Source organism: Piliocolobus tephrosceles, chromosome 14 (assembly GCF_002776525.5).
Source record: "Piliocolobus tephrosceles isolate RC106 chromosome 14, ASM277652v3, whole genome shotgun sequence".
In the NCBI taxonomy this organism is placed as follows: Eukaryota; Metazoa; Chordata; class Mammalia; order Primates; family Cercopithecidae; genus Piliocolobus; species Piliocolobus tephrosceles.
The window spans coordinates 15,658,621-15,670,715 of NC_045447.1; the positions used below are offsets into that span (position 1 = coordinate 15,658,621).

Here is a 12,095-nt window from a genome sequence, read left to right on the forward strand (position 1 = left end):
CATGACATGCAGGTTTGTTACATATGTATACATGTGCCATGTTGGTGTGCTGCGCCCATTAACTCGTCATTTACATTAGGTATTTCTCCTAATGCTATCCCTCCCCCTTCCCTCCATCCCATGACAGGCCCAGGTGTGTGATGTTCCCCACCCTGTGTCCAGGTATTCTCATTTTGACAAAAATTTTTAAAAGTCAAGGAACAATCATAATGTTGTTCACTCTTTATTCACATATCCTGTTTTGTTATTCTTCACAGCACCTAAATTTACTTGATATATTTATTTTCTTATTTGCTTACAGTCTATTTCCCCCATTAGAATTAAAGCTCTAGAAAGGCAGGGAGCTTTGCCTATGTTGTTCACCACTATACCTCCAGTATTTAGAACAATAATTGGCACATAAGTCACCACTTAGTAAACATCCATTGCATGAAAAGATGTTAACAGGAGTTAATATATTTTTAAAGCTACTTATAGTGTAAATGACAACTTTAACAGATAATCTGTTTTTATTTATATCAATAAAGAGTAAAACAATAATAGGGCATTGGAAAAGAAGTAATAGTGGCTGAGAAATTATAAACAAAAATGGCCAGGTATTTAAAGTTGTTTCAATAATCCTAAAATGGATTTTCGTAAATAGCATCTTTGACCTGCCAGTGCTCTTACATTATGTAAACCAGGACCAAACAAAACAAATACTTGTAGTTCAATGGAAAAGTGAAAACAATACTAAAATGACAAATATTTATACTATAACCACTAGTTCTGACACTTAGGGGTATTGAAAAATTTAGGAAAAGCTAATCAGAGTGAAAATCTTTAATCAAATATAAACTTCTCACTAAGTTCAAATAAAATTCTTTGATATTAAAGAAAAAGAAGTATATTATTTCCATGTTCTCACTTTCCTCCCATATCCATTTTCTGTTAAGGCCGAGTTTTGCAATGGGCTTAGAAATGCTAAGCAAAAACAAACTTAGGTTATGAAGTTTTACCTTGAGTCCTGTTTTCTCATCATCACTTCCATTATTTGTAGATGGTGTCTCATCTCCTTGCCTGGAAACCAAGACAAAATCTTCACTATTAAGAGTAGATACTGAGTCTGAAGAGACACTGATTTTTCCAACAGAAGCCTTGTCATCCATAACTCAAGAATGAGTCTCAACACATGAATGATTAAATATTTTTTAAAGCCTGGAAAACAAAAACCATAAAGATACTCAGATAGAATGTCTGCCAGATATTCAATTACACTCTACTTCTTATACAACATATATTGCATTCTTTTTAAATGCTTCAAAAATATTTTTCTAAGACTTTCACTACTTATAGCTTAGGGTATTTTGTTTTATTTTTTTATTCCAGATAAAAAGGGAATTTCATGCTATTCAAGGCAAAGATACTTCCGACTTCAAAAAAATAAATAAAACATATTCCCTTCAGGATAACCCTAACTACTTACAGTGATTTCTTTGGGCTAAGTTGCAATTCAAGTCTTAGCCTACAAAAAGATATAAGTATTAGCCTTCTGTTTTCTTTTCTTTTCTTTTCTTTTCTTTTCTTTTCTTTTTGAGGCGGAGTCTTGCTTTGTCACCCAGGCTGGAATGCAGTGGTGCGATCTCAACTCATTGCAAGCTCCGCCTCCCGGGTTCATGCCATTCTCCTGCCTCAGCCTCCTGAGTAGCTGGGACTACAGGCAGCCGCCACCATGCCCAGCTAATTTTTTTTTGTATTTTTAGTAAAGACGGGGTTTTAACGTGTTAGCCAGGATGGTCTCGATCTCCTGACCTCATGATCCGCCCGCCTGGCCTCCCAAAAAGCTGGGATTACAGGCATGAGCCACCGCGCCCAGTCTAGCCTTCTCTTTCCTACCCTCTAATTTTTAAAGTTGTAAAATGTAAATGAAAAGGAAAGCACTTAGTTATTGTGAGGGTACAATAAGGTTTTCCTAGAATTATTGATACTTAAGTTTAAAATACTAACATGGTTTTAAAAGGCCAAATTTCACATTTACACCCAACAGAAAAAAATTCAAGGCAGTTAAATTTCAGCATAAATTCTAGAGCTGGGAAATACCTTACAAAGCAAGAAATGAGAAGTTCATTAAAAACTGCATCGTCCCACACCAGTTTCTTAGAACTCAGCTCAATATGAACATTACCCAAATAAGAGTTTTATACCAAAAATTCCTAGCAAAAAGTATAAAGCAGTGTCGCTTAAGAAAATTCATTCAATTATTTATTGACTCTTGGAATAAAACTTAAACTCACCATCATTTTTAAACCTAGTTCTGCAAACTTTGTGGCAATGTTTCATTTGGTTGTGAAAACATCAACAAAACAATATAATGTTACACTCAGAGATTTCACTAGCAAAAGTAGCTATGGCTCCATGTTCATCTAGCACCCCAGAGATGTAAGGTTCTAAAAATCTGTTTAATTTTCTGACTGGGAAGTCCTTCTTTATGCTTTGGATTTTTGATCATTGACTATATATTTATGGAGCGTACACCATGTGTCGAACACAATTTTCCCCTAAAAGGCCCACATATAAACACCTGGCAGGAGAAACTAAACAATCCCTGAGTACTATAGTTGGAAGAAAACTTAGAAATCTAAAATCAAGTTGATGGCAAGGTAAAAAGAAGAAGAAAAGAAAAACCTTACAAATCAATACTGTTAGATAAAGAAATGGCAACCCCGAGAAAAGGTCATTTAACCAGTTAATGGCACAGCTAAGGCTAGAACCCTGGACTCTCTGCTGCCTTTTATTTAAACGAATTCCCCTGTTTAATAGCTATTACACATCTGCATTTCATAACACCAAATCTAAATACATAGCATGGCATTCAAAAACATTTCAAATTGTACTTTTGAAAAATTCAAAGAAAAATGTTTTATTTAATTCATTCAATGAATACTTATTGAGTGGTTAATGTATAAAGAGCAAGCTACGGTAAACAAAAGAAAATAGATCCTTGCCCCAAAGTTTATACTTTAGTAGAGAACAGAGGCAAATCGTGCCTAATAAGTACTGATTTAGGGTAAAGAAAATTATGGGAACATGTTGGGAGAGGGACTAACTTAGACCTTAGCTAAAGATATATACTTTATTCCTTTAGATATTTGCCCTTCCAGGATTCTCTTCCTGAAGTGGTTTCCTCACTTCTGTACTTAATCAACTCCAACTCATCACTCATGATGTAAAATCTCCCTCTCTTCCACTCACCCATTCCCACCCCAGAAGCAAATGAACTGTTTCTCTTATATCTGTTCCTACAGCATTTTACATTTGATTTTTCTACAGTATCTATTATGTTGTTTCATAATTTAATGGTGCCTTTTAATTTAATTGTCACATCTCTATTTTACAAATGCGGAAATTAAGTCTTAGAGAGATGGTGTAACTTATTCAATGTAGGCCGGGCGCGGTGGCTCAAGCCTGTAATCCCAGCACTTTGGGAGGCCGAGACGGGCGGATCACCAGGTCAGGAGATCGAGACCATCCTGACTAACCCGGTGAAACCCCGTCTCTACTAAAAAATACAAAAAACTAGCCGGGCGAGGTGGCGGGCGCCTGTAGTCCCAGCTACTCCGGAGGCTGAGGCAGGAGAATGGCGTAAACCCGGGAGGCGGAGCTTGCAGTGAGCTGAGATCCGGCCACTGCACTCCAGCCCGGGAGACAGAGCCAGACTCCGTCTCAAAAAAAAAAAAAAAAAAAAAAAAAAACTTATTCAATGTAATGTGATTAGAGTCATAGTCAAAAATTAAACCCAGTTATCGGACTCCAAAGGCTATACTCTTTCCATTAGATTATGAAGTCTTTCTAATGCCACAAATTTGGGTCTTGTCCCAAAACACTCAGTACTGGGTAAAGGAGTCTTTATCTTTTTTTCAAAATTTGTACTTTAAGTTTTCATGCTCAATCAATTAAGTCTTTTATCCATCTTTTATAGTGATTAACAGTTGGATGGCAGAGGGCCTGGGAAAGTGGTCTAAAGCTCTGGTCTCAGAGACACTAACAACTTTGTATACCACTACTCTGGACTCAAAAGCAATGTACTTTGGTAATTACACTAAGGAACTGAGATTTGGCAAGCTCAAAGTTCCACCTACTTTCTTTGAGAAGGTGATAGGAAAATACACTTTATAAAATACTTCATTATTTGTTTTGGCAACTGAAAGTGACTGAATCACTCAGCAGGAATGAGGTTTATCAAAACACTAAGTAGTACAGGAAAAATTATACAATAAGATTCCTTTTCTCTGGCCTCCATGGACAGAAGTGAAGAGGGAGCAGTCCATCAGCTCCACAAACATAGATAAAACCACCCATTCCCTGGCCTCCACAATGAAGAGGTACCCCAGAACTTGCTGCACTTCTGGCAAATTCTAGAGATTCACAACCTCTGTCTCAAGACCGTAAGGGATTTCTTTTTAATCCCTACTCACACCAGTGACCGTAAGAAGTCCCCTACTCTAATTCTTCATCCTTCAGACTTTAATTCTAATTCCCATTGACAATAAAGTATCAAAATTCCTCCCTCCAACACCCTGCACTGCCACTTCGCTTCTCCACAGCACCTATAACCGCTTGACATGTATTTTAGTAATTTAAGTATAATGTAAACTAGAACCTAAGGTTCATGAGGGCAGAGATTTTTGTGTCTGATGAAGTGTTGGATCCCTGGCACCTGTAATAATGCCTGGCACATAGCAGGTGCTCAACTATTTGTTAAAGAAGTAGGATAAATAGCAAATAAAGATGGAAAAGAGCAAGAGCCACCCAAGGAGAAAGTAAGGCCACCTTTTATAAATTGACAAAAAGAACAGAGGTCGTATTTGTGATGCTGAAGCACACAATTATGAGTTAAGAAAAACCTAAGTTAAAATACTGGTTCTGGGCGGGCACAGTGGCTCGCGCCTGTAACCCCAGCACTTTGGGAGGCCGAGGCAGGTGGATCACGAGGTCAAGAGATTGAGACCATTCTGGCCAACATAGTGAAACCCCGTCTGTCCTAAAAATATAAAACTTAGCTGGGCATGGTGGCACACGCCTGTAGTCCCAGCTACTCGGAAGGCTGAGTAAGGAGAATTGGCTGAACTCGAGAGGCAGAGCTTGCAGTCAGCCGAGATCGTGCCACTGCACTCCAGCCTGGCAACAGAGCAAGACTCCATCTCAAAAAAAAAAAAAAAGGCCGGGCGCGGTGGCTCACGCTTGTAATCCCAGCACTTTGGGAGGCCGAGACGGGCGGATCACAAGGTCAGGAGATCGAGACCACAGTGAAACCCCGTCTCTACTAAAAATACAAAAAATTAGCCGGGCGCGGTGGTGGGCGCCTGTAGTCCCAGCTACTCAGGAGGCTGAGGCAGGAGAATGGCGTGAACCCGGGAGGCAGAGCTTGCAGTGAGCTGAGATCCGGCCACTGCACTCCAGCCTGGGCGACAGAGCGAGACTCTGTCTCAAAAAAAAAAAAAAAAAAAAATACTGCTTCTACTACTAATAGTATGAGCCTGTCACACCGAGCCTCAGTTTCCATAGAGGTGGTTATACTATCGATCTCATAGAGCTAGTGTACAAACTACTGAGGACTATATATAAAACATTTAACTATACACAAAAAACATTATAAGCACCCAGTAGTTACAGTTTTTCAAAAACTAACTTCAAATTCAAAAAAATTTAAGTTATTAACAGATTTAAGTAATCCAAATTAAAATACTTCATACTATCTCTACTTCTTGGCTTATGTCTATAGTGCCTGTATGAATTAATTTGGTTGTTAGTTGGGAAACACTTTACTGAGGAAAAAATAAATTAATTTCCTAATTTCACATTCTAAGTTGTTAATATCTAAATAAAAGCAAAATAGCACTTTGAATAAAAATTCTTTATATATCACAAAAAGGAATAAAATGTACACATTTTTATCTCATTTTATCATCCTAACAATTCTATAAGATAGATAGAATAAGGATTATTACCCCATTTGAAATAAGATACATATTGCCTGGTATTTGGTACAAAGGCATTCAGTTTGTCTCCTTCTTTTATAGAATTGACGAGCCCAGATCCTTGTCCAATTACCAACAGCGCAGGTTGGTGGATGCAAGTTCAAGGATGCTTGTATTTTTGAGACAGGTTCTTGCTGTGTCGCCCAGGCTGGAATGTGGTAGTGTGATCACAGCTCACTGCAGCCTCAAACTCCCGGGCTCAGGTGATCCTCCTATCTCCGCCTCCTGAGTAGCTAGGACCACAAGTGTGTGCCACCACACCTAGCTAATCTTTTTTAAAAATTTCTCAGCTGGGCGCAGTGGCTCACACCTGTAATCCCAGCACTTTGGGAGGCTGAGGCGGGCAGATCACGAGGTCAGGAGATCGAGACCATCCTGGCTAACATGGTGAAACCCTGTCTCTACTAAAAAAAAAAAAAAAAAAAATTAGCCAAGTATGGTGGTGGGCGCCTGTAGTCCCAGCTACTTGGGAGACTGAGGCAGGCAGGAGAACTGCATGAACCTGGGAGGCGGAGGTTGCAGTGAGCCGACATCATACCACTGCACTCCAGCCTGGGCAACAGAGCGAGACTCTGTCTCAAAATAATAATAATAATAAAATTTTTTAAAAAATTCTCAGCCATCCAAAGTGCTGGGATCACAGGCATAAGTCACTGTACCCAGACTTAACTCTCTTTCAAAAAAGTCAAGTCACTTAAGGTGATAGACAATTATGTTCACTTATACAGCTGCCTCCATCACACCTAAAAGTTCAATTATGCTTCATTTTCATTATATCTACTCTCACTACTTTTATTCTTACAGAGACATTAAAGATCACTAGAGATTTTTATTGTAAATTGGTATCATATACCAAAACTCTATGAACTTTTTGCCTGCTCTGTGCCGTAAGTGCCAATTTTATGCTCAATTATGTACCCCAGTATAAAACGCATCTCAATATTGCTAAATAAAGGTTCACATTTAGCCAGGAGCAGTGGTTCATGTCTGTTATCCCAACAACTTGGGAGGCTGAGGTGGGAGGGTCGCTTGAGACCAGGATATCAAGACCAGCCTGGGCAATATAGTTAGATCCCATCTCTAAAATAAGATATTTAAAAATTAGTTAAGTGTGGTGGTGTGTGCCTGTAGTGCCAGCTACTTGGGAGGCTGAGCCAGAGGACTGCTTGAGTCCAGGGGTTCTAGGCTGCAGTGAACTATGATGGAGCCACTGCACTCCAGCCTAAGTGACTGACTGAGACCCCGTCTCAAGAAAAAAAAAAAAAAAAATTCACATTCATTCTCAATGTCCTCTTAAGCACTGTCGTTAATGGAGTGAAATGGAAAGAACTGGCCATGATAAAACCTCTTTTAAGAGTCCTTCAAAGGCAGTCAGTTCTTCAATAATCAGCGTTTACTTTTTTAAAAACTTGAACTTTTTCTTTTGAGACAGAGTACTATCAGATATTAATATTGTGTCTAGCTAACTAACATCTGAGAAGTAACAAACAGTGACATGCAGTGGCATGGATTTGCTAATGTGCAATTAGCAGAGGCAAAACCACCTCCCAGTAAGTGACCTACCTAGCTTAATAAGAGGTATGGGTGGTAGTAATAATTGAACCTGACACACTTGAGACAAAATGTGCTAGTGCCTCGTCCAAAGCTTGGTTAACTTTTATTTCTTTGGTTTTCTTGAGATTTTCTTCTTGAAATAGTAGTATTAATGCCTCCACTTCTACCACTTCAATGGAACTCCCCACTGTTCTATTGAGCCCCTCTCAAAAATACTACCCCTTTACTTCTCACTTTCACTGAACCTCTTAAAAACCATCAACACTACAAAATTTCACAACCCAAATAACTATTTCAGTTCTTATCTTACTTCCACCTGCTGAAGTAAATGAAAATGCTGGCCATATTCTTATTCTGAAACTCTTATCCTTTTGCATCCATTTCCTACCTCTATCTTTTCTTAGTTCTCATTTAGGCTCCTTTTCTTCTGTTTTTAAAATTACATCATCATCCCTCTTTTCCCTGGCTATGTCATTAGCTAACATGGGTACAGCTTTCTATTGTATGCTGATAATACTCTAGCACTATCTTTTCCCTTGAATTTCACACGGGTATTTGTGTTATATTTTCTTTTTCTTCTATTCAGTATCAAAGAATCTGATATATGCCAGACACCAGGTATAGTGTTACGGTGAGGAATAAAAGATACTCCTTACCTTTGACAGGCCTACGGTTCTAGGGAAAACAGACTAGTAAACAGATAAGTATAGCGCTTGTTATAACAGAGGTGTGTAAAGGGTGTTATAAGAATACACAGCAGGGCTCTACTATATGTGTCCTATGGTCATCTCAAAACCAATTCCTTGCATCCAAAACTAAACCATTTAACCCCCAGGTGTCAGCAGATTCTTCTTCCTAGATTCTCTATCCTGGGTTCTCTATCCTGGTTAACAGCCACAGATTGAAAATAACATCAAAGAAAGAAAAAAGAAAGGAAAAAAAGGCACAAGAAACCAAACCAAAACAAATCTTGAATCCTCCTTTTCTTACCCTCCCTTGGAATAATGGATTTTAGTTCTAAAACATATCCCAAATCTCTTCCTTCTTCACCATCCCTCATGTCATTGACTTGTATTTTATTCTCTTTCAACCTCACTATAACAAACATCTTTCATTCTAGACTCTTTCTAGTCATTGATTATTTAGCCCCCAAAGTTAATTTATAAAACTTAGATCTGATCATATATCCCATCCCTCCCCCTTCCTCAAAACTATTTATTGCTTCTGACTAAAAATACAATAAAATCCTAAATCCTTATATTATTTAGTTCTTCAAAAATCTGGAGCCAATTTCCATTCTAGTCTTATCTTCTTCTGTCACACCATACGATATACACAAGTATGTCATGCATTTTAATGCTCTCAAGCCTTTTCCTATGCTGCTTGCTCAGCTGGGAATGTGTTTTTGTTTCCCCAATCAGCCGTTCTCCACCAACAGCAACCTAATAATACAATCAAGTACTCAACCTCCCCCTTTCCCTTCTGCAATGCTCATTATTTTCTTCTAGGGCTCCTCAGGCTTTTTGTTTTTTAGTTCTATCACAGAATTACAGCATTTACCACACAGTAAAGTAACATCAACACTTTTTTCCTTTCTTTTTTTTTTAAACAGAGTCTTCCCTTGTCACCCAGGCTGGATGCAGTGGTATGATCTTGGCTCACTGTAACCTCTGCCTCCAGGGTTCAAGCGATTCTCCTGCCTCAGCCTCCTGAATAGCTGGGATTATAGGCACGCACCACCACGCCCAGCTAATTTTTGCTTTTGTTTTGTTGTTGTTGTTTTTGAGATGGAGTTTTGCTCTTGTTGCCCAGGCTGGAGTGCAATGGTGTGATCTCAGCTTGCTGTAACCTCCACCTCCCGTGTTCAAGCTATTCTCCTGCCTAGGATCCCAAGTAGCTGGGACTACAGGCGCCCATCACCACGCCTGGCTAATTTTTATATTTTTCGCACAGATGGGGTTTCACCATGTCGGGCCAGGCTGGTCTCGAACTCCTAACTTCAGGGGATCCACCCGCCTCGGTCTCCCAAAATGCTGGGATTACAGGCATGAGCCACCGCAGCTGGCTGTAATTTTTGTATTTTTAGTAGACGAGGTTTCACCATGTTGACCAAGCTGGTCTCGAACTCCTGATCTCAAATGATCCACCTGCCTCGTCCTCCCAAAGTGCTGGATTACAGGCATGAGCCACTGCACCTGGCCCAATGCTTGCTTTCCACTCCACGATATTGATCAATCCATTCATTCCAGAAGCAATTACTGAGTATAAACCACCATGTCAAATGCTGGGAGTATCATGGGCACAAATAGTCCCCCTGAACTACTTGTGGACGGGGGTCTTATGTTTTACTCATATTAATTTCATATCCTTACTTACGGGCAGTGTTCAATATTTGGTTGAATATACTTCATCGCTGTTTAACTAGTAGGGTCTAAGTAATATGAGGAAAAGAAACTAATATGCTACTCTACATGCATGTATTAGGGATGTGGACATGAAGACTAAAATGAACAGGCTTTAAAAAAAAGCTACCCTTGAGTGTACCTGACTGACTCTTCATCAAATCCCCAACTGTCATGACCAAAAAACAATTAACAACCCAGTCACAAAAAATATACCTTGGGTTCCCTTTGGACCAAACACTAACCACTTCCCTCCCAATCCCCATCATTTTTTTTGCTCAACCAGTGAAGAAATGGGTACAGCTATAGGGAATCTTAAGCAAAATGACTAAATCATCTTGCTAAATCTAAAGACAAAACAATACTTATTACTTCTTGAGTGTCAATTATACGCTCAACATGGTAGAAACAAGTTTTACATGCATTATTACTAATCTTCACAGTAACCTTGCCAGATGGGTATTAACTTCATATGACAGACAAACTGAGGTTTGGGCAGGCTGAGTAACTCACTTAAGTCCACAGAGAAAATTGTGGAACTTGATCCAAACCCAGGTATCTAGGTGTCTCTATCCTTTTCTGGATTGCATCTCTCTCCTTCCTGATGTCGCTATCTCCATCCTCTCCCCATTCCAATCCATCCTCTATGCTGTTCCCAGTTGTACCCTTCTAAAACACAAATCTGATAAGTTTACTCTCTGTTTAGAAAAAGACAGGATGTAGCAAAAGAATCAAGTCTGAAAGATGCTGTAGCAGGACAATTCCTGTGGGTTTGTAGCTCTTTAAAATTAAACAAGCAGGATACAAAGAAGCTATAAAAATCACATTGCGTTAGTCTCAGCTTTTGTGTGTGTGTGTGTGTGTGTGTGTGTGTGTTTTCCTGGCTCTGAACTTTGTTTCGCTGCACTGGTTTTCACATGAATTTCACACAGCCTATCTCTGGAAAGGGTGGAACAAATCTAACAAAACTCAATGGAACACCATCCCTTCTTTATAAAAATAAATTCCTTTCCACCACTACTAACTGCCAGACAATAGATGTCTTTGTTTTCATTCTGACTCTGAATTTTAGGGTTATTTCTTTGAATTATTTTAGTGAGCTAAAACAACTGTAATAATTTAAGCTTTCTGATTAATTTCAGGTTAGATTAAAAAACCAAAACCAAAAGAATCAAAACAATCATCTTGGGCCCCTACTTGCACTTAAAGGCAAGAAAAACTAGCTTACCTAAAACTCACTTTTAGGCAAATATGAGCCTACCATAACTGTGACAATTTACTTCTTTAAACTATTAAATCACTTTTAGTTCTAGATTAACTAAAAAAGATATATGAATTAAACAAATACAGGAAATTATAAAACAAGACTTTAAAAATACTTTTTATAAGTTGTAATCTTTTTGCATTGTGTTTAAGTAATAACACAAACATTACCATCTTAGCTACGGAAGTGTACAATTCTGTGTCAATAAATACATTTACATTGTCATGCAACCATCACCATCATCTATCCTTAGAACATTTCCTTTCCTCCCCAACTGAAACTCTGTGCCCATTAACACTAACTCCCTATTCTCCTCCTCCTCCAAAAACCACTATTCTACTTTCTGACTCTAAGAAATTGACTGCCCTAGGTGCATCATATAAACAGTGGAATTACATAATATTTATCATTTTGTAACTGGTTTATTTCATTTAGTACAATGTCTTCAAGGTTTACTAATATTGTAGCATGTGTCAGAATTTCCCTCAAGGCTGAATATTTCATTGTATGTATACCACATTTACCCTTCAATAAAAGCAAAAGTTTCAAAATAATTATAACTTTATAGGATCTTTAAAGGGGTATCAGGTGTTTTCCATTACAGTTCCATGAGGTAGACATAAGTAGCTCCATATTTAAAAATGGAGTTTCTGAGGGTAAGCTACTTAATCTCTCTTTCTCAGAGACTTGGGATATCCATGACTTTCTCACCCCAAAATTCATACTCTCCCCACTTTATCTTGATACTTCATACTTTTTTTTTTTTTTTTTTTTTTTTTTTGAGACGGAGTCTCGCTCTGTCGCCCAGGCTGGAGTGCAGTGGCCGGATCTCAGCTCACTGCAAGCTCCGCCTCCCCA

The 12,095-nt window shown here is 38.7% G+C and overlaps 1 protein-coding gene across 7 annotated transcripts in view; it reads right to left on the reverse strand.

The window, feature by feature from the left end:
* RABGAP1 (RAB GTPase activating protein 1) overlaps positions 1-12,095 on the reverse strand; it is a 190,437-nt gene that overhangs the window by 162,408 nt on the left and 15,934 nt on the right. For 3 of the 7 annotated variants that reach the window (XM_023217195.1, XM_023217193.1, XM_023217196.1), the window contains one exon: positions 999-1,197. In XM_023217195.1, coding sequence (XP_023072963.1) covers positions 999-1,148 — 150 coding nt within the window. In that variant the 5' untranslated portion in view covers positions 1,149-1,197. Of the gene's footprint in view, positions 1-998; positions 1,199-12,095 lie in introns of those variants that run through there. The other 4 variants (XM_023217197.1, XM_023217200.1, XM_023217199.1 and 1 more) reach the window with 4 other exon arrangements.